The sequence below is a fragment of the Cebus imitator genome, unplaced genomic scaffold (assembly GCF_001604975.1).
Source record: "Cebus imitator isolate Cc_AM_T3 unplaced genomic scaffold, Cebus_imitator-1.0 Scaffold406, whole genome shotgun sequence".
Lineage (NCBI taxonomy): Eukaryota > Metazoa > Chordata > Mammalia > Primates > Cebidae > Cebus > Cebus imitator.
The window spans coordinates 533,219-553,670 of record NW_016107721.1 but is presented as its reverse complement, the minus strand read 5'-3'; the positions used below and the strand labels follow the sequence as shown (position 1 = coordinate 553,670).

The following is a 20,452-nucleotide window of genomic DNA, read 5'->3' as shown; positions in this document are numbered from 1 at the left end:
AAAAAAAAAAAAAAAAAAAAAGGCACAGAAGACCAATGAAGAGGAATTGTTACTGAATGGTTGTCCAAGACCAAAAGGAAATACTTCTCTTTTCACATGATTATCAAATACTCATTGTTTCTAGTTTTAAAAAAAGACTTTGTAACAATTTGTACTTGTCAATGAAAAAAATACATGAATAAGAAAAAGGACTTGTGGGTATGTCAGAGGCTTCCCCTTGCTTTGTGTTGAATCTCCCCAAGAGGCCTTCAGACTTGTGCTTTATAGAACCTAGAATAGTACGATTGGTCCTTGGTATTCACAACTTCCACATCTGCAGATTCAATCAAATACTCTGAAAATATTTAGAAAACAACAACAATAAAAATAACACAGGCTAGGCATGGTAGCTCACACCTGTAATCCTAGCACTTTGGGAGGCTGAGGTGGGTGAATCATCTGAGGTCAGGAGTTTGACACCAGCCTGGTCACTGTGGTGAAACCTTGTCTCTACTAAAAATACAAAAATTAGCCAGATGTGGTGGCACACACCTGTAGTGCCAGCTACTCAGGAGGCTGAGGCAGGAGAATTGCCTGAACCCGGGAGGTGGAGGTTGCAGTGAGCAGAGATTGCATCACCGTACATCAGCCTGGGCAACAGAGCAAGACTCTGTCTCAAGAAAATAAAAATGAAAGTAAAAATTACAGCATTAACAACTATTTACATAACATTTACATTTTATTAGACATTATAAGTAATCTAGAGAAGATTTAAAGTATATGGGAGGATGTATGTAGGTTTTATGCAAAAACAATTCTATTTTATGTAAAGGACTTGAACACCAGGGATTTTGGTATCTTTGAGGGGTCTTGGAACCAGTCCCCTGCAGAAACCAAGGAAAGACCATCTATCAGTAAGAAGATGGTTGGACAGTGAAGATTTGGAGTTAGAAAGTCCTGAGTGATACTACTACAGCCCACATGAAAAAAGGAAAAGTCAGTCCTGGGTGGTAACAAACTACAGTTCTCCCATTGCTATTCCCTAGTTGTGTCATCTTATGCAACTGTGTACAGTACTTAAAATGTCTATTACGGGTTGAATTGTCTCCCCCCATCCCCCAAATATGTTGAATTACTAATCCCCAGGATCTCAGAATGTGACCTTATTTGGAAATAGTGTCATTGCAAATGTAGTTAGTTAAGATGAGGTTTTACTAGAACAGGGTAGGCCCCTAAGCCAATGTAACTTTCCATGTGAAGACACACGCACAGAAAGAATACCATGTGGTGAGGAAGGCAGAGGTTGGAGTTACACTGCAAGCTGAGGAAAACCAATGATTGCCAGCAACCACCAGGAGCTAGGAAGAGGGAACGAGGATTTCCTTATAGTTTTCAGAGGAACTGTGGCCTTCCTGGCACCTAATTTTCTACTTAGAGCCTCCAGAACCATGGGATGATACATGTTTTTTCTTTTTTTCGGTTAAAAAATTTTTTTTTTTAAATTGCATTTTAGGTTTTGGGGTACATGTGAAGAACATGCAAGATTGTTGCATAGGTACACACATGGCAGTGTGAGGTGCTGCCTTCCTCCCTATCACCTATATCTGGCATTTCTCCCCATGCTATCTCTCCCCAACTCCCCATCCCCTGCTGTCCCTCCCCTATTTCCCCCCTACAGACCCCAGTGTGTGATGCTCCCCTCCCTGTGTCCATGTGTTCTCATTGTTCAGCCCCCACCTATGAGTGAGAACATGCACTGTTTGATTTTCTGTTCTTGTGTCAGTTTGCTGAGAATGATGGTTTCCAGGTTCATCCATGTCCCTACAAAGGACACGAACCCATCGTTTTTGATGACTGCATAGTACTCCATGGTGTATAAGTGCCACATTTTCCCTGTCCACTCTATCATCGATGGGCATTTGGGTTGGTTCCAGGTCTTTGCTATTGTAAACTGTGTTGCAATGAACATTCTTGTGCATGTGTCCTTATAGTGGAACAATTTATAATCCTTTGGATATATACCCAGTAATGAGATTGCTGGGTCAAATGGAATTTCTATTTCTAGGTTCTTGGGGAGTTGCCACACTGTCTTCCACAATGGTTGAACTAATTTACACTCCCACCAGCAGTGTAAAAGTGTTCCTATTTCTCCACATCCTCTCCAGCATCTGTTGTCTCCAGATTTTTTAATGATCGCCATTCTAACTGACGTGAGATGGTATCTCAGTGTGGCTTTAATTTGCATTTCTCTAATGACCAGTGATGATGAGCATTTTTTCGTATGTTTGTTGGCCTCATGCATGCCTTCTTTTGTAAAGTATCTGTTCATATGCTTTGCCTACTTTTGAATGGGCTTGTTTGTTTTTTTCTTGTAAATCTGTTTTAGTTCTTTGATACATGTTTTTTCTTTCTTTCTTTTTTTTTTTTTGAAAGACATGGGGTTTCACCATGATGGCCAGGCTGGTCTTGAACTCCTGACCTCAGGTGATCCACCCACCTCGGCCTCCCAAAGTGCTAGGATTACAGGTGTCAGTCACTGTGCCTGGCTCATACATGTTTTTTCTGTCACCCTGTTTGTGGTACTTTGTTAATGCAACCCTAGGAAACGAACTGACTGCCTAAAACTTGGTTTTCTTCATTATATAATGGGGATCATATTATTTAGGAGTGATCGAGAGTAATTAATGATATGAGTAAGGTGATAAAAAGTATTTTAACCAATCAGTAAATGAGAACTGCTATTACTGTTATTTTTATCACCATTATAGTTGTTATTTTCCTCCATACTTTCTCTCAATGTAGTATAAATTTGTCATATTGGAATATGCATTGTCTCTCCCATTATAGGCTGAATATAAAAAAGCTGTAACCACTAATCAGTGGCACCGAAGATTAGAGTTTCCAAGTGGAGAGACAATTGTTATGCACAATCCAAAGGTAATGATGCTGTTTAAAATATTAAGGTATTAAGTTCATTTTAATAGTTATTTTGCTATATATGTTTGATAAATTGTTCCTTTTTAGTAATGTCTACAGTGGGAATGTTTTTATAACAAGTGCATTGCTTTTAAAACAGTTTATTATTATAGTGGATAATACAAATATTATTTGTTTCTATGATTCACATTGATCATAGAAACAAAAATATAAATTTTTCTTAGGGTGAGGTACACGCCTGTGAGCGGCTGAGACGGTGGAATGCTTGAGCCAGGGGGACAGCAGAACCCTGTCTCTATAAAAAGTAGAAAAATTAGCTGGGCATAGTGGCACATGCCTGCAGTTCCAGCTACTCGAGAGGCAGAGGTGGGAGGATCACTTGAGCACAGGAGGTTGAGGCTGCAGTGAGTTGATTGCACCCCACTGCACTCCAGCATGGGTGACAGAGCAAGACCCCATCTCAAAAGAAGTCATTTTTTCTCAGGCTGGATGTGGTGGCTCACACCTGTAATCCCAGCACTTTGGGAAGCCAAAGTGCGAAGATTGCTTGAGGCTAGGAGTTTGAGACCAGCCTGGGCCAAAAGAGACTCTCTATCTCTACAAAAATTAAAAAAAATTAGGTGAGGCATAGTGGTGTGCACTAGTTCTAGCTACTTGGGAGACTGAGATGGGAGGAACACTTGAGCCCAAGAGTTTGAGATTGTAGTAAGCTGTGATCACACTCTCTCTAGCCTGCATGACAGAGGAAGACCCTGTCTAAATAAATAAATAAAATAAATAAAAATGTATTTCTTATTAAGTTTCTGTTTATGGCAACATAACTGAAGTTTAGTGTGCACTGTAGAAGTTGCTAAATTTTTCGACTTGATCAAAAGTTGGCAAGCTTTTTCTAGATAAGGGGCTAGAGAAAAAATATTTAAGACTTTGCAAGTTATGTGGTCCCTCTTGTAGCTACCTGCTCTGGCTGGCATTGTGGTGTGAAAGCAGTCAGTTTATAATGTGTAAACCAATGGGTGTGATATATTCAATGAAACTTTATTTATAAAAACAGATGATGGGCCAGATTTTTCCTGTGGACTGTAGTATGCGTATCTGCCTTTGAAGTGGTTTGCTCTACCTTTCAAGTAAAAATGTGTCCTTTTTATTTGTGTTATCTATTAATTTATCTTGTTTTTTAAAAAGGGTTGATTGCTGGTGTTCTGATTCTTTCATTTACCAGTTTTAATTTCTCTGATCTCCAAGTTCCTCACCTGCAGTAATGATCTCCTAGGGTCATATTTTAGATGAAGTAAGGTAATTTATGCAGAAGCATCTAGCATGTGGCTTAGCACACAGTAGTTTCTGAGAACATAGGTTTTTTATTTATTCATTTATTTTTAAGAAGAGTATAAAAAACAAAAATAACATAATCCAACTACTTCTGTAGTCCTTATTGATATTGAAATAAATAAAAATAAAAACATTCATATGCCAACAAAATGTAAACAGTTTCAAAGGATATTAAATGAAAAATAAAAGCCTCCTTTCTCTGCCTTTCTCGTTTATCCTTTCCGTAGTAACCACTCTTAATCTTTTTGTTTGTCTGTTTTTTTAAGAGACAATGTCTCACTCTCTTACTCAGGCTGCAGTGCAATGGCCAATCACAACTCGCTCTATCTTTGAACCCTGGGCTCAAGGGATCCTCCTGCCTCAGCCTCCTGAGAAGCTAGGACTATATATGTGTCCCACCTTGCCTTGCCACTTTTTGTGATTTTTTTTGCAGAGACATTGGGTCTTGCTATCTTGCCCAGGCTGGCCTTGAACTCGGGCTCAAGCCATCCTCCTGCCTCGGCCTCCCAAGGTGCTGAGATTACTTGTGTGAGCTAATGTGCCTGGCTAACCCTTTTTTTTTTTTGACAGATATTTTGCATACTACATCAAGTATATATTCTTTTTTTTTTTAAAGAAAATTTCCTGTATGGTACAGGGCTGAATTTAATACAGTTGTTAACAGAATGGATTTCCTGAAATGTGGTGGGGTTTTGTCATTCAGTTTTTATCATTGAAATTGAAATTGTATTTTAATTGGGAATCTTACTATTTAAAGGATTTTGCTTTATGTGCTTTTTTTTTTTTTTAAGACAGAGTTTTTTTTACCCAGGCCGGAGTGCAGTGGCACCATCTTGGCTCACCACAATCTCTGCCTCCTGGGTTCAAGTGATTCTTCTGCCTCAGCCTCCCAGGTAGCTAGGATTACAGGCATGCACCACCACACCTGGCTAATTTTGTATTTTTAGTAGAGATGGGATTTCTGCATGTTGGTCAGGCTGGTTTCAAACTCCTGACCTCAGGTGATCCTCTTGCCTTGGCCTCCCAAAATGTGGGGATTAACAGGCATGAGCCACCATGCCCGGCACTTTACATGTTTTTGTAAGACAAAGACTCCCCAATTGCAGATTACTTGTCCTTGATTTCTTTTTTGCTTTTATTTTATTATTTTTTGTAGAGACAGGGTCTCTAACTTTGTTGCCCAGGCTGCTCTGGAACTTCTGAGCTCAAGCAGTCTTCCCACCTTGGCCTCTGAGAGTGTTGGGATTTCAGGCATGAGCCACTGCACTGGGCCTGTCCTTGATTTCCTGTGTATAAACCTGGAGTTTTATGTTAGCTTTATTTATTTTTATTTTTTATTTTATTTCTTTGAGACAGGATTTTGCTCCGTTGCCAAAGGAGTGCAGTGGCACAAACATAGCTCATTGCAGCCTTTACTGCCTGGGCTCAAGTGATCCTCCTGCCTCAGCTTCCTGAGTAGCTGGGACCATAGGCATGCACCACCACGTCTGGCTAATTTTTAAATTTTTGTAGGGACAGGTTCATACCATATTGCCCAGGCTTGTCTTAAACTCCTGGCCTCAAGTGATCCTCCCCATTCAGCCTCCCAAAGTGCTGGGATTACAGGCATGAGCCACCATACCTGGCCTATGTTATTAGCTTTTAAGTCGAAGTATAATACTTCTGATTTAATTGTGTAATTTTCAACATTAGCATTGGAAAGGTATCGATTTGTTTAATTTTGGTGGTTAATGAACATTAGCAAGACTCGGAGACTCAAAAGAGTCTTGCTAGCGTTCATTAACCACTCAAATTAATCTTCTGGGGGAACAGTACTAATAATTTATAAACTATCCATACTCTGAGGTATAGCTTATTATGTATTAAACTACATAAGCTGTAGTGGAAAAGAATTTGTTAATGAGCTTTGTCATAATCCTGTTGCATCTTGAAGGTTATTGTTCAGTTCCAGCCCTCCTCAGTGCCAGATGAATGGGGGACCACGCAAGATGGACACACAAGGCCCAGGGTTGTAAAGCGTGGAATTGACGATAACCTTGATGAAATTCCTGACGGTGTGTATAGTTTGTTTAGAACTGAGGTCTGTTTTAGTCCTCTCCATTTTAGCATCATTCTTTAGAATGATGAAGAAAAACACAGTTATTAGAATTCCCTGCCACAGCAGCTATAGCATGCAGAAATCAGCTAAGTTTGGCACATACCATTTTTTTTTTTTTTTTTTTTTTTTTTTTTTTGAGACAGGGTCTCACTCTGTCATTTAGGCTGGAGTGCTGTGTTGTGAATAAACACGGCTCACTGCAGCCTCAACCTCCTGGGCTCAACTGATCCCCTCCCACCTCAGCCTCCTAAGTAGCTGGGATGGAAGGTGTACACTACCACACCCAGCTAATTTTTCTATTTTTTGTAGAGATGAAGTTTTGCCATGTTGTTTGGGCTTTTCTCGAACTTCTGAGCTCAAGCTATTTGCCTGCCTCAGCCTTCCAGAGTGCAGAAATTACAAGCATGAGCCATATCTTTCTTTTTGATTTTGTTACTTTTGTATCTTTCTTTATTGATGCATAATAATTATACACATTAATGGGGTACACCTGATATTTTGATACATGCCTACAATGTGTCATGGTGAAATCAAAGTAAGTAGTATGTCCATCACCTCAAATATTCATCATTTCTTTGTGTTGGGAACATTTCAAATCTTTTCTCCTCGGTATTTTTCTTTTTCTTTTTCCTTTTTTTTTGAGACAGGGTCTCACTCTGTTGCCCCGGCTGGAGTACAGTGGCATGATCTCGGCTCACTGCAACCTCTACCTCCCAGGTTCATGTGATTCTCCTGCCTCAGCCTCCTGAGTAGCTGGGATTACAGGCATGTGCCACCATGCCCGGCTAATTTTTATATTTTTAGTAGCGATTGTGGTTTCACCCTGTTGGCCTGGCTGGTTTCAACTCCCGGCTTCAAGTGATCCACCTGCCTCAGCCTCCCAAAGTGCTGGGATTACAGGCACGAGCCACCACACCCTTCCTCTCCTGGGTATTTTGAAATATACAATACATGATTGTTAACTGTTGTTACCTTACTGTGTTATCGAACAGTAGAAGTTATTCCTTTGACATACCTGTATGTTTGTACCGATTAACCCACCTCTTTTTATCTTCACTTACCCATGATCCTTCCCAGGCTCTGGTAGCCATCTGCCTTTACCTCCATGAGATAAACTTCTTTAGCTCCTACATATGAGTGAGGACATGTAGATATCTTTATCTTTAAATTTGGAATTCTGTTAAAATAGCAAATCACATAGTATAGATTCTAAAATATGTTTTGTTGTGGAGAAGCACTTTGCTGGTTGGAACTAAGCTTTGGAAACACCTTTCGGCTTGTGTTTTTATACCTTACTGGTTTGTATTACTCTGGCACAGGGATTGTAGACTTTTTCTGTAAAGGGCCAGATAGCAGATGTTTTAGGCTTTGCAGGCCATGTGGACTCTATCATAAGTACTCAGCTTTGCTATTGTTGTATGAAAGCAGCTGTAGACTGTAAACAAATGGGCATATTCCATAAAACTTTTTTTTTTTTTTTTTGAACGGTTGTCTCTGTTACCCAGGCTGGAGTGCAGTGGTGTGACCTGGGCTCACTGCAACCTCCACCTTCCAGGTTCAAGCGATTCTCATGTCTCAGCCTCCCAAGTAACTGGGATTATAGGCGCCCACCACCATGCCTGGCTGATTTTTGTATTTTTCGTTGAGACGGGGTTTTGCCATGTTGGCCAGGCTGGTTTTGAACTCCTGACCTCAAGTGAGCCATGTGCCTTGGCCTCCCAAAGTGCTAGAATTACAGGTGTGAGCCTCCGCACCTAGCCCATAAAACTTTATTTATTTTACTTTTATGTTTTTCCTTGAATGGTTTCACCTTTGTCAAAAACTTTATTTATAAAAACAGATAATGGGTAGGATTTGGCCTGTGGGCCATTGTTTGCCATTGCCTGCTCTAGCGTATGTGCTTTGGCTTCTACTTATTTTATTTTATTTTGTGATGGAGTCTCGCTCTGTAGCACAGGATGGAGTGCAATGGCACGCTCTGGGCTCACTGTGACCTCCGCCTCCTGGGTTCAAGCAATTCTCCTGCCTCAGCCTTCTGAGTAGCTGGGATTACAGGCATGTGGCACCACGCCTTCTAATTTTTGTGTTTTTAGTAGAGACGGGGTTTCACCATGTTGGTCATGCCGGTCTCGAACACCTGACCTCATGATCCATCTGCCTTGGCCTCCCAGAGTGCTGGGATTGCAGCATGAGCCACCTCGTGCTTTGGCTTCTTTACTACAAGAATGGATTTTATGTTTACATACACTTCACGTTTATCGAAGTATATGTAAAAATGTTTCAATAAAATAAATATACACCCACATTATGAAATCTGAGTAATCTCCATGTGGGGCTTAGTGTCCTGGGGAGTTCTGAAGGAACACAACGTTATGGAGCCTCCGTAGATGAAAACATGCTGCTCATCATGTGCTATTAGCCTCTGGGAACAGGGAGAGCCTGCCGCCTCCACCTCTTGTTCTAGTGCACTTTTATTTGCCAAGAGGGACAAATTGTTCTTCTAATTTGGTGGGGATAATAAGGTTTATTCTCTTGGAAAGGTAATGAATTTCTTTGGCAAGTTTGTGATGACAAAAGGGGTATCTAGAATATTGCCATCAGGAAAATCCAAACATTCCCATCTTTATGTGTGTTAAAAATTTTTTTTGTTAGGGGAAATGCCTCAAATTGACCATTTGGTGTTCGTGGTGCATGGCATTGGACCTGTGTGTGACTTACGCTTTAGGAGCATTATTGAATGTGGTAAGTGTTGGGCATATTGTATTTTATGGGATGATCTGAGAACTAATAGAAGAGCTTTGGAGTATTCATTTTTAAGATGGTTCCCAGCTGTGCGCTACTTGCTGAGGGGGCTGTAAGAGGAGATTTAAATAGTCAGTGGGAAATACTAAATTGTACTTGATTTGCTCTTGTGACGTATGTGACTCATAAAATCCCAGACCCTGAGGAATTAGAAGGGATCTTTGAAGTAATTTAGCCTTGCTGTCAGCCTCTGCCTGAGCACCTCCAGCAGTTAGGAGCACCTCTGCATTCAATGGACTTATAGTGACTGAGTTGTGAGAAGTTATTTAATGGAACCATGAATCTGCCTGGTTGACTTAAATTTTTGAAGTTTTATTTTTATGTCCATATAATAATAGTTTGTATTTATTGAATATTTGGTATATGCCAAAAATCTTGGGTGTCTTATCATTCGACCCTCACAAATAAACTTTTGGGGTATATATAGATGCTGTCACTGTTATTGCCACTACTGTGACTAATAAGGAACTGAAGCCTGGGGCAGTGGGAGTGGCGGGTGAGGAGGTCGGAGTGGGGGTAAGTGGAACTCTCGCTTATGACAGTCAGTAGGGCCTGGAGCCTGGAGCCTGCAGTGTGATTCCAGAGCCTTTCCCGAAGGTGTCATGCTGCCTCCCAGCAGTGCTGGTTAAACTGATGGCATCCCAAGCATTGATTCCTCTGAAATAATGGAAAGTTCAAAAGAGCTTACCAAAGCAAAGGTTGCTTATTCTTTTTTTTAAATTGTTCTAATTCTGTTATCCTCATTTTTTTAAAAACATTTTTATGTTATTAAAAATATTGGCATAAGTAACTGATGACTAGCTATCAAACTAGGACAATTTAATCAATTTATTTTTTCTGATTTTTATTTTTTTGAAGTGGATGATTTTAGGGTGGTTTCCCTCAAATTGCTGCAGACACATTTCAAGAAATCTTTAGATGACGGGAAAATAAGCAGAGTGGAGTTCCTTCCAGTTCACTGGCATAGTTCTTTGGGTGGGCATGCCACAGGTGTTGACAGGTTTGTGGATTTTGATAACTTGTTTTTCAAATTAGTCAAATTTAAATTCAAAATTTAAACCATAATATGAAATAGTTTATTGTAGCTTTAATCAATATATTTTTTAAAATTATATACTTCTGACGTATGATTAAATATTGGTTGTAAAGTTTACACACTACTTTTCTCTGTGTATGTGTGCTTTCCTATTGTAAATATTTAAGAGACTCTAAGACATTTTAGCTTGTTTTAAAGTACAATTTTAATCTGTAGTGGTTTAGACAGGGTGTGGTCCTGTATATAGTAGGATGCCTGATGGCTTTTCCACCCAACCAAAAATGTCTCCAGAAATTGCCAGATGTCCCCTTGGGTGGGATGGCTTTCCACCCAACCAAAAATGTCTCCAGAAATTGCCAGATGTCCCCTTGGGTGGGATGGCTTTCCACCCAACCAAAAATGTCTCCAGAAATTGCCAGATGTCCCCTTGGGTGGGATGGCTTTCCACCCAACCAAAAATGTCTCCAGAAATTACCAGATGTCCCCTGGAGGGTAAAATCACTCCTGGTTGAGGCCCACTTTCAGAATATTGTTTCTCAGCGGAGATGCTCTTGTTGGGACAATCCTTTTCGGTGCAGCGCTGTTGCATTGCAGACCACTTAACTTCCTTAGTGTAAAGGTCACTCAGTACTAGCAGTGCTCCTCAGGTACTGTGACAATTAAAAATACTCTGCTCAATTTTGAATGCTCTCAACTGAGACTCATAGATACAGGTAATATTTATGCTGGCACAGAGGGTTAATAACATGTCTAGATTTTAGTGAATGCCGTAATGTTTCAGGGTACGTAGTTTATTTAATAAAAGTGATTCTACAAATAGCATTGTGTCTCTGTTAGGCCCTATTATAAGGGTGTTTTCTTTCTCTGTGTGTAGTCATGAGCTTCATTTTGGTCATTCTCAAAACGGGAAAGATTTTTTATTCCAAGTAGCACTGGTGTTTTTTGTTTGGTATTCTCTTTAGTCCTTTTGACCCACAAGTTTTGTCAGGTGTCCAGATTTCCAGTTAACTGGAAGAAAAATGGAAGAGTAACCTTCCCTCTTTAAAAATAAAATTAAAATATTTGCATGTGACTTATATAGCAACTAACTCTTCAGAGAATCCTAAAATTCATAGTAAAGTTATAGGTACAAATAACTTAAAAAAAAAAAAACTGAGTAATTTTTGAGACAGCATCTCACTGTCACTAGCCTCTGGAGTGCAATGGCATGATCATGGCTCACTATAGCCTTGGCCTCCTGAGCTTAAGTGATCCTTCCACCTCAGCCTCCCAAGTAGCTGGGACTACAGGTACAAGCCACTGTGCCTGGCTAATTTTTAAATTTTTTGTAGAGATGGGGTCTCATTATGTTGCTCAGGCTAGTCTCGATCTCCTGGGCTTAAGCGATCTTCCTGCCTTAGCCTCTCAAAGTGCTAGGATTACAGGCATGAGCCACCACATATGGCAGCACAAATAGTTTTTTTTGCTTTATCTTTATTTATTTATTTATTTATTTATGTTTTTAATTTTTTTCGAGGTGGAGTCTGGCACCTGTCACCCAGGTTGGAGTGCCGTGGCACAATATCAGCTCACTGCAACCTCCGCCTCCCGAGTTTAAGCAATTCTGATGCCTTGGCCTCCCAAATAGCTGGGACTACAGGTGCACACCATGATGCGTAGCTAATTTTTGATTAAAAAATTTTTTTTTGAGACAGAGTCTTGCTCTGTTGCCCAGACTGGAGTGCAGTGGTGCAGTCTTGGCTTGCTGCAACCTCTGCCTTTCGTGTTCAAGTAGTTCTCCTGCCTGAACTCCTCAGTAGCAGAGATAACAGGTGTACACCACCATGCCCAGCTAATTTTTGTATTTTTAGTAAAGACAGATTTTGCCATGTTGGCCAGATTGGTCTGGAACTCCTGACCTCAAGTGATCTGCTTACCTTGGCTTCCCAAAATGCTGGGATTACAGGGGTGAGCCACCACATCTGGCCTATCTTGATTTATTTATAATGACTGTCTACAGAAACAAGTGTGTGGGGCTTTCTTAGTGTATTTTCAGGAGTCAAAAATCTAAACTTTAAAAAATCTGTAAATTTAAGATAGGTGCTGACTGAATGTGCTATATTTTTCTTTTTAAACAGGAATATTAAGAAAATCACTTTACCAAGTATTGGTCGATTTCGTCACTTTACCAATGAAACTTTGCTAGATATTTTATTTTATAATAGCCCCACCTACTGTCAGACAATTGTGGAAAAAGTAGGAATGGAGGTAAACCGTCTGCATGCACTGTTTATGAGCCGGAACCCAGACTTCAAAGGAGGTGTCTCTGTTGCTGGTCACAGTTTAGGTAAAACTGTCAAATATTCACCTTTTAAATACAATTTTTATTGAGTCATTACTGCTTTCAGTGTAGGTGATATTGTTAGTGCAAAATTAAGAATTACAGATTTTAAGTTTCAGAAAGGGTGGAAATGAAAGCTTTGAGTTTAGATTCTGCCTTTTCTATATTCACTTGTAGTATTACCTAGGAATGTTATGTATTTTAATTTATTCTGCTGTTTGATATAATAAAATTATTAATTATCAGGTCTTACAACATGTAACATTTGTATAACTTTTAACTATAGACTTTGAAAAAAGAATGTATTTAGTGTTATAAAAGCACCTACTATATTATAAGCCAAAATGTTTTTTTCTTAGGTTCTTTAATATTGTTTGACATCCTGTCTAATCAAAAAGATTTGAATTTATCAAAGTGCCCTGGCCCTCTTGCTGTTGCTAATGGAATTGTGAAGCAGCTACATTTTCAGGAAAAGCAGGTATGTCTGCACATGGCCAATTAACATTTCAATTTAGAGTCTGTGGAGCTGAACAGTTTTCAAAAGTCTGAACCGTTTCCTGAAGCTTTTTGTTTGATCGTTTGAACAAGGCCTCGCCTGGTTGCTTGGGCTAGTCTTGAGCTCCTTCCTGGCCTCAGGTGATCCTCCTGACTTGGCCTCCCAAAGTGCTAGGATCAGTAACTCTTCAGAGAATCCCCAAATTCAGAGTACAGTTATTGGCACAAATAAAATAGCTACTGTGTCCAGCCCTGAAACTGGACACTGAGGGTGGATCAGAGTACACTGAGGTTTAGAAATGGATTGGAATCATATAGCTCATTGTTTGAGTTTCTCACTTTTCTTCTTTATGGATTATAAATTTAAATGTGGAAGTTTGTGATTTTAAAAAATGTAAATAATAGGAAATGGGGACGTAAGTGATTTATTAAATTTGTATACTTTTCAGAATATTCAAACTTTTTTTTTTTCTGAGACAAAATCTTGCTCTGTTGCCCAGGCTGGAGTGCAGTGGTGTGATCTTGGCTCACTGCAACCTCCGCCTCCCGGGTTCAAGTGATTCTCCTGCCTCAGCCTCCTGAGTAGCAGGGACTACAGGTGTGTGCCACCATGCCCGGCTAATTTTTTGTATTTTTAGTAGAGACAGGATTTCACCGTGTTGGCCAGGATGGTCTTGATCTCCTGACCTCTTGACCCACCTGCCTCAGCCTCCCAAAGTGCTGGGATTACAGGTGTGAGCCACTGCACCCGGCCAGAATATTCAAACTTTGAATGGCAAAGTACTATACCTGAAATTATGATTTGTAGATAGAGCAAAATTGATTGATTTTTCACAGATTAGGAGACATTATATGGGAGTTTTTCTGAATTTGTAATGTTTTGCATACTTTTTTTAAAAGATATCTGAAGAGCCAAAGCTGACTTTGGATGAGTCGTGTGACCTTGATGTTGAAAATGAAGAAGTCCTAACTTTGCAAGAAACTCTGGAAGCACTTAGCCTCTCTGAATATTTTAGCACTTTTGAAAAGGAAAAGATTGATATGGAATCCCTGGTACTGATGATAGTTTGATTCATTTTGTTTGAAATTGTTTTTCTTGTGTATAGATTGAAAATTAAGAATAAACACTTTTGTATCAAAATACATTCCAGAGTAGACAAAGACTGAAATGTTTAAAAAAAATTGAAAAACACAGAATATTTTTTTGTATTCTGAAAGGCTTTTCTGAGTATGAAGAAAAATCCAGAAGCCATCAAAGATAAAAATTGTATAACAGTAGATACCAATTACAACATCTAAAGGCCAATGATAGATTTGCAACACACATTATAGACAGAGGGCTTACTTCATAATATTCAAAGCTTCTACAAATCAGGTACAGAAAGATCATCACATCATTGTGATAGGTAAATAGGCAAAGAATGTAAACATGATTTACAGAAAAGGAAATAACAAATGACTTCTTACCTATGAAAACTCATAAGAGAAATGGAAATTAAAAGTACAATGAGTTTTTTTAACTTACTAGTTGGCAAAAATAGGAAGTTTGATAATACGTGGCCAGAATAAAGGGAAGTAGGCATTGTTATATATTGTTAGTCAGACTGTAAATTGGTACAGCCTCTATGGAAGGCAGTTTGGCAGTATCTCTAAGAATATAAAAATTACCCTGTGCTTTATCAGTTTCATTTCCAGGAATATTTCCTATAGAGAAATATTCACACAAGAATATCTACAAGGATACTCATGGTAGTGTTTGCAATATAACAAAGCATGTTGAGGAGTAGGTGCTAGTGAAATCATTTATGGTGCATCCACATAATAGAGTACCCTACAGCTGTTGAATGAATGAGGTGGTGTCAGAGATACCCATCTCTAAGATACATTACATGATGAGAGCAAAGTTCAGTACTATGTGCATAGCAGACTACACACACACAGAAAAACATGTAGGTGCTATGCATACATAAGACATCTCTTCAAAGAGCAAATTTCTAGCAGTTGCTGCTAAGGGGAGAATTGTATGCTTGGGGCAGCAGTGGAAGGAAGATATTTCGTCATATGCTTGACTATAGCTTTGGAATTTTGTGCAACATGTATTTTCTGTTAATAGAATGATTTAGGTGTGGAGGCCTAAGGCTTTATAGCCTAAACTAATACATGATTTAAATATAAAATAATTAACTTTTAAAAAGTTGACTGGCTCTTAGATTGCTTTAGTTGATGTGGTTTCTTTATAATTTTCATATTCTAATTTTGGTTCTTCTGTCACTAGATTGATTAATGTGCTTATTTGTTTCCTTTTAAAGCTTATGTGTACAGTTGATGACCTGAAGGAAATGGGGATACCCCTTGGACCCAGAAAGAAGATAGCTAACTTTGTAGAACATAAAGCAGCCAAACTGGTAAAGTTCACCTCTGACCTCGAGAAAAACTAAAACTCATGGTGTGACCAGCTCGTTTATATTATAGAAAATTTTAATACTACTATGGTTAGGTAAGCTAGTTTGCTCCCTACTTAGGGCACAGTAATGGAGCTGATGGAAACTCAGACTTTGGAGCCAGTCAGAGTTGAGTTTAAGTTCACGTTAGGGTAACTGAGCATCCTAGTTTTTCTGGGACTAAGTTTCTAGGATGAAGAACTTTCAGTTATAAAATGGATATTTGAGAATTTTCTGGTGCAAAACTGGTTAAGTTCTGGACAAATAAATTCTCAATTCAACCACTCACTAACTGCGTATTAATGAGCTATTTTTGTTTGGTTTTATTCATCTGTTTATTTTGAGACGGGATTTTGCTGTGTTTCTCACTGCTGGTCTCAAACTCCTGGACTTAAGCTATCCTCCCACCTCAGCCTTCTGATCATGAGCGATTTTCTTAATTTTTCTGATCCTTTGTTTTGTTCATTTCTGAAATGGAAGTAATAATACCTTCCATGAAATAATGCATGCAAAGCTTAGCACCAAGGAATAGCTCACTTTCTTTCTTCTTGTTCCTTATCATCTAAAGAGAAGAGGAAAAACATATACACTAAAGTCTTATTAAATAAACAAAAAACAGCAAAAATTTTTAACAATACAAAACAAGGCAACAACTAAAAAGCATTTAAAACTAGAACAACTGGAAAAATATACTTGTTTTATTAATTTTAATTTATTGATCAAATTAATTTTACAGAGGTTTTCTAATTAGAAAAATCAGGCGACACTTGGAGTGGCTGTTTTATTTTTATTGTTGTTAACATGGTCTTTGATGATCTTTCCATCTTTTGAATTTCTGTGGTTCTATTATTTTACTACCTATTTGCAACTCTTAACATATGTCATTTCTTTTTTTTGAGACGGAGTCTTGCTCTGGTCACGCAGGCTGGAGTGCATTGGCGTGATCTCAGCTCACTGCAACATCATCTCCTGGGATCAAGTGATTCTCCTGCCTTAGCCTCCCAAGTAGCTGGGGTTATAGGTGCCTGCTGCCATGCCTGGCTAATTTTTGTATTTTTTAGTAGAGACGGGGTTTCACCATGTTGGCCAGGTTGGTCTCGATCTCCTGACCTCAGGCCTGGAGTGTTGGGATTATAGGTGTGAGCCATCATGCCCAGCCACATCATGTCTTTATATGGAAAATGACTATAAATTCATAGGACTGATTTTTTTTTTTTTTTTTAATGGTTAGCTTAAGGAATTGAGTCTTTCAGTACTTGATTGAATATCTCTTTTGAGTTAGGCACTGTGTTCAATTCTTGGGAGCTGGAGATTAACCAAGAGTGTGCTATCTAGTTATGGGGAGCATGTTGAGCTCAAATGTCAACATACCAGTCCCATTATAGTGTGGTGTGTGAGAAGTGCCTGTTCTGGCTTGTTGAGACAAGCATGGGGTTGGTGAGAGAAGTCTTCCCAAAGGTGATGGTGCTTGAGCTTGAAGGAGGGGTAAGGTTAGGGGAGATGGCCTTCTGGGAGCTGGCATGTAGTTTTCCTGTAGCTGAAGCGTGAGGAAAGCTGGAAACTGGGAAGGGTAGAGGGTTCTAAAAGCCCAAATGGCAGGTGTGGTGGCTTGGAGTTTTCTCTTATAAGGGAGTGGTTCTTAAACATGTTCTTATGGCCATGAAAGTCATGGTGTTTTTAAACAAACATTACAAGCTGCTGACCTGCTTATTCTATCACAAGTTATGATTTAGCACCAAATCATCTATTTAGTCTAAATTTTAATTTTAACTTTTGGGTTGTGGAGAGCTTGCTTGGTTACAGTGCACAGGTAAGGTTGGAAAGTGGTGAAGCTGGAGGCAGTTGGAATCTTTTCTAGTAGTAACTGTAATTGCACAGGGACTGAAGGAGAGATGATGACAGGGTATAAAGTAGGAGGCGGAGAGGGAGGGAGCAACTCAAAAGACGTTTTAGATGTAGACAAGCAGTATTTGGTAAGTGCTGAGAAAGGTTATTAGCTTTGGCAGTGAAGAGGTATCTTTGGTGTCATTTTTCTTGTATGTTGAATCATTCTGTCATTCCAGTTTACAAAGAGCTTTTCATCTCACCTGAGTTTCACAACAACCCTGTGAGTAGATCCCCAGGTGTCTGTCTCTGATGAGCACAGTAGTTAAACCGAGACTAGGACACAAGTGTGTCAGGCTGGGTGCTCCATACATCAAAATGCTTGTCTCCGTGTCTATATCAGTGAAGCAAAAGTCTGTAAAAAAAACAAGAAACGAGAAGCTTTGTGTTCAGGCTCTACACCATGTTCTTACTTTATTCTGTAATGAAAGGGGAAAAAGTAGAAAAAGATTCTATAGTTCTTGAAGAATTTCTAGAAGGAGACTGGTTTATGGGCTGCAGTTGCTTGGATATATAATTTATGGCATTATAAGAATGTTTTGAAATGAGCAAAAATCACCAGGCACGGTGGCGCATGCCTGTAGTCCCATCTACTCAGGAGGCTGAGACTGGAGGATCTCTTGAGTCCAGGAGTTTGGGGCTGTAGTGCGCTATGCCGATCGGGTGTCCGTACTAAGCTCGGCATCAATATGGTGACCTCCTGGGAGCGAGGGACCACCAGGTTGCCTAAGGAAGGGTGAACTAGCCCAGGTCGGAAACAGAGCAGGTCAGAACTCCTGTGCTGATCAGTAGTGGGATCATGCCTGTGAGTAGCCACTGCACTCCAGCCTGGGCAACATAGCAAGACCCTGTCTCTTTATTTAATTAAAAATGAATAAAAAATAAAATGAAATGAGCAAAAATCTATAGAGTGATCTCATTTTTTAAATTAAAAAGCAGTTGCCTTTGGATGAACCATGAAACTTTCTTAGCTAAGCTGCCATTGATTGCTTTACATTTCTTACAGATAACAAGTTGCTACTAAATCAATACAAAAATAATATGGTGTGTCCTGTTGAGTTACTATAACTGAAATAATGGGACCAAAATTAGCAATTATTTTAAATAAGGAGATCAAATATTTGTGACTGTGTTCTTTTTTTTTTTTTTTCCTTTTTAAAGCATCTTAGTAATTTTCATTTGAAAAAGAATTGTTTCTAGTGTTGGGAATATTGATAGTCAAGTATGTATATGTTCACTTTTTTTTTTTTGTTTGAGAGGCAGTATCAATTGCTCTGTCCCCCAGGCTGGAGTGCAGTGGCATGATCTCAGCTCACTATAACCTTTGTCCTCAAGTTCAAGCGATTCTCCTGCCTCAGCCTCCTGAGTAGCTGGGATTACAGGTGCCTGGCACCATGCCCAGCTAATTTTTGTATTTTTAATAGAGACTGGGTTTCACCATGTTGGTCAGGCTGGTCTTGAACTCCTGACCTCAGGTGATCTGCCTGCCTCGGCCCCTAGAGTGTTGGGATTACAGGTATGAGCCACTATACCCAGCCTGTGTTGGTTCACTTTTAAACACTGTTGGTTCACAATTTAAAAATTATTGCAAATAATTTTAGGGAAACAAAACAACTGTTGGCAACAGGACAGTTTCTGATCTCCTTAAACAATTCTCAGCAATTTAGAATGTTTTATGAATATAATGGGCGGTACTTCTGAGTGAGAAAGCAGATTTAAAGTGAAGAACCCTGAAAATGTTCCTATTTTGGATTTTAGGCTTAATTTTGTGTTGCGTCCAAAGGGCAGAGATAATCAAACCTTCTAAAATATTAATCATAGAAGCAGTTACAAGCTAGCTAAGATTTTTCTTTTTTCTTTTTATTTTTTGATTTTTCTTTTTTATAGGCTGCCTTTTCAATTAACCAGTTAGACTTACTTTCCTGATTTCCTGGTGTTTGGAATTAAATAATAGATAAGATCATTTTGGTCAGCTGTGTTGGTAAGGCACTGTTGATAGCTGTTTAAACAGAGGCTAACAATTAGTCATTCAAAACCTAACTCAGTGCTATTGGGAAGTAAACAAGTCCCTCTCCCACCCAGCTGTTTAAATATCTTCCATGTTATTGTTACTGCTGTATTCAGGGCAAATTACAAAACCAGTGTGAATGGCTTTTGTCTCATTATAGAGGTAACACTTTTTTTTTGTTTTGTTTTTTGAGAGGAGTCCTGCTGTGTTGCTCAGGCTGAAGTGCAGTGCTGGATCTCAGCTCACTGCAACCTCTGTCTCCCAGGTTCAAGCAGTTCTCTTGCTTCAGTCTCCCAAGTAGCTGGGATTACAGGCCTCTGCCACCACGCTCAGGTAATTTTTTAATATTTTTAGTAGAGACGGGGTTTTGCCATGTTGGTCAGGCTGATCTCAAACTCCTGACCTCAGGTGATCTGCCCGCCTTGGCCTCCCAAAGTTCGGGGATTAAGGTATGAGCCACCGTGCCCAGCTGAGATAACACCTTTTGTGTAGATGCCCCAAAGTTTTTGTTTACTTATAGAAACGCATAGATCTTTTAAAAAATTACTATGATTATTTTTTGAGACAGGGTCTCACTCTGTTACTCAGGCTGGAGTTCAGTGTTGCCCACATGGCTCACTGCAACCTCCACCTCCTGGGTTCAAGCAATCCTCCCACCTAATCCTCCCAGGTAGCTGGGACTTCAGGCATGTACCACCATGCTGGACTAATTTTTCTATTTTTTATAGAGATGGGGATTTGCCATGTTTCCCAGGCTGGTCTTGAACCCCTGAGCTCAAGTGATCCACCCACCTCAGCCTTCTAAAGTGCTGGGATTACAGGCATGAGCCACTGTGCTGAAATGCTTAGATCTTAAGTGTGCAGTAGGATAAGTTTTCACGATTGTATGCACTTGTGTAATCACTGCCTAAAACAAGAAATTGAACATTTCTATGTTCATTTCTATGTTCTATGTTCATTTCTATTTTATGAGGGAGCTCAGGTAGCTCCCTCATGCTTCTTTGTAGTTAACTCCTCCCACCACAAAACCACACTTCTGATTTCCTTCAATATGGAATAGTTTGCCTGTTCGTTCATATAAATAGAATGAACAGTATGTGTTCTTTTTTTTTTTTTTTTTTTT

At 39.4% G+C, this 20,452-nt stretch overlaps 1 protein-coding gene across 2 annotated transcripts in view; it reads left to right on the top strand.

Annotated features, from left to right (window-relative positions):
- Positions 1–20,452, top strand: part of LOC108289569 (SEC23 interacting protein) — a 55,992-nt gene that overhangs the window by 17,052 nt on the left and 18,488 nt on the right. For both annotated transcript variants that reach the window (XM_017509081.2, XM_017509080.2), the window contains exons 5-12: positions 2,827–2,916; positions 6,179–6,299; positions 8,996–9,085; positions 10,004–10,145; positions 12,299–12,507; positions 12,861–12,979; positions 13,897–14,049; positions 15,306–15,401. In XM_017509081.2, the coding sequence (XP_017364570.1) occupies positions 2,827–2,916; positions 6,179–6,299; positions 8,996–9,085; positions 10,004–10,145; positions 12,299–12,507; positions 12,861–12,979; positions 13,897–14,049; positions 15,306–15,401 (1,020 nt within the window). The remainder of the gene's footprint in view (positions 1–2,826; positions 2,917–6,178; positions 6,300–8,995; positions 9,086–10,003; positions 10,146–12,298; positions 12,508–12,860; positions 12,980–13,896; positions 14,050–15,305; positions 15,402–20,452) is intronic.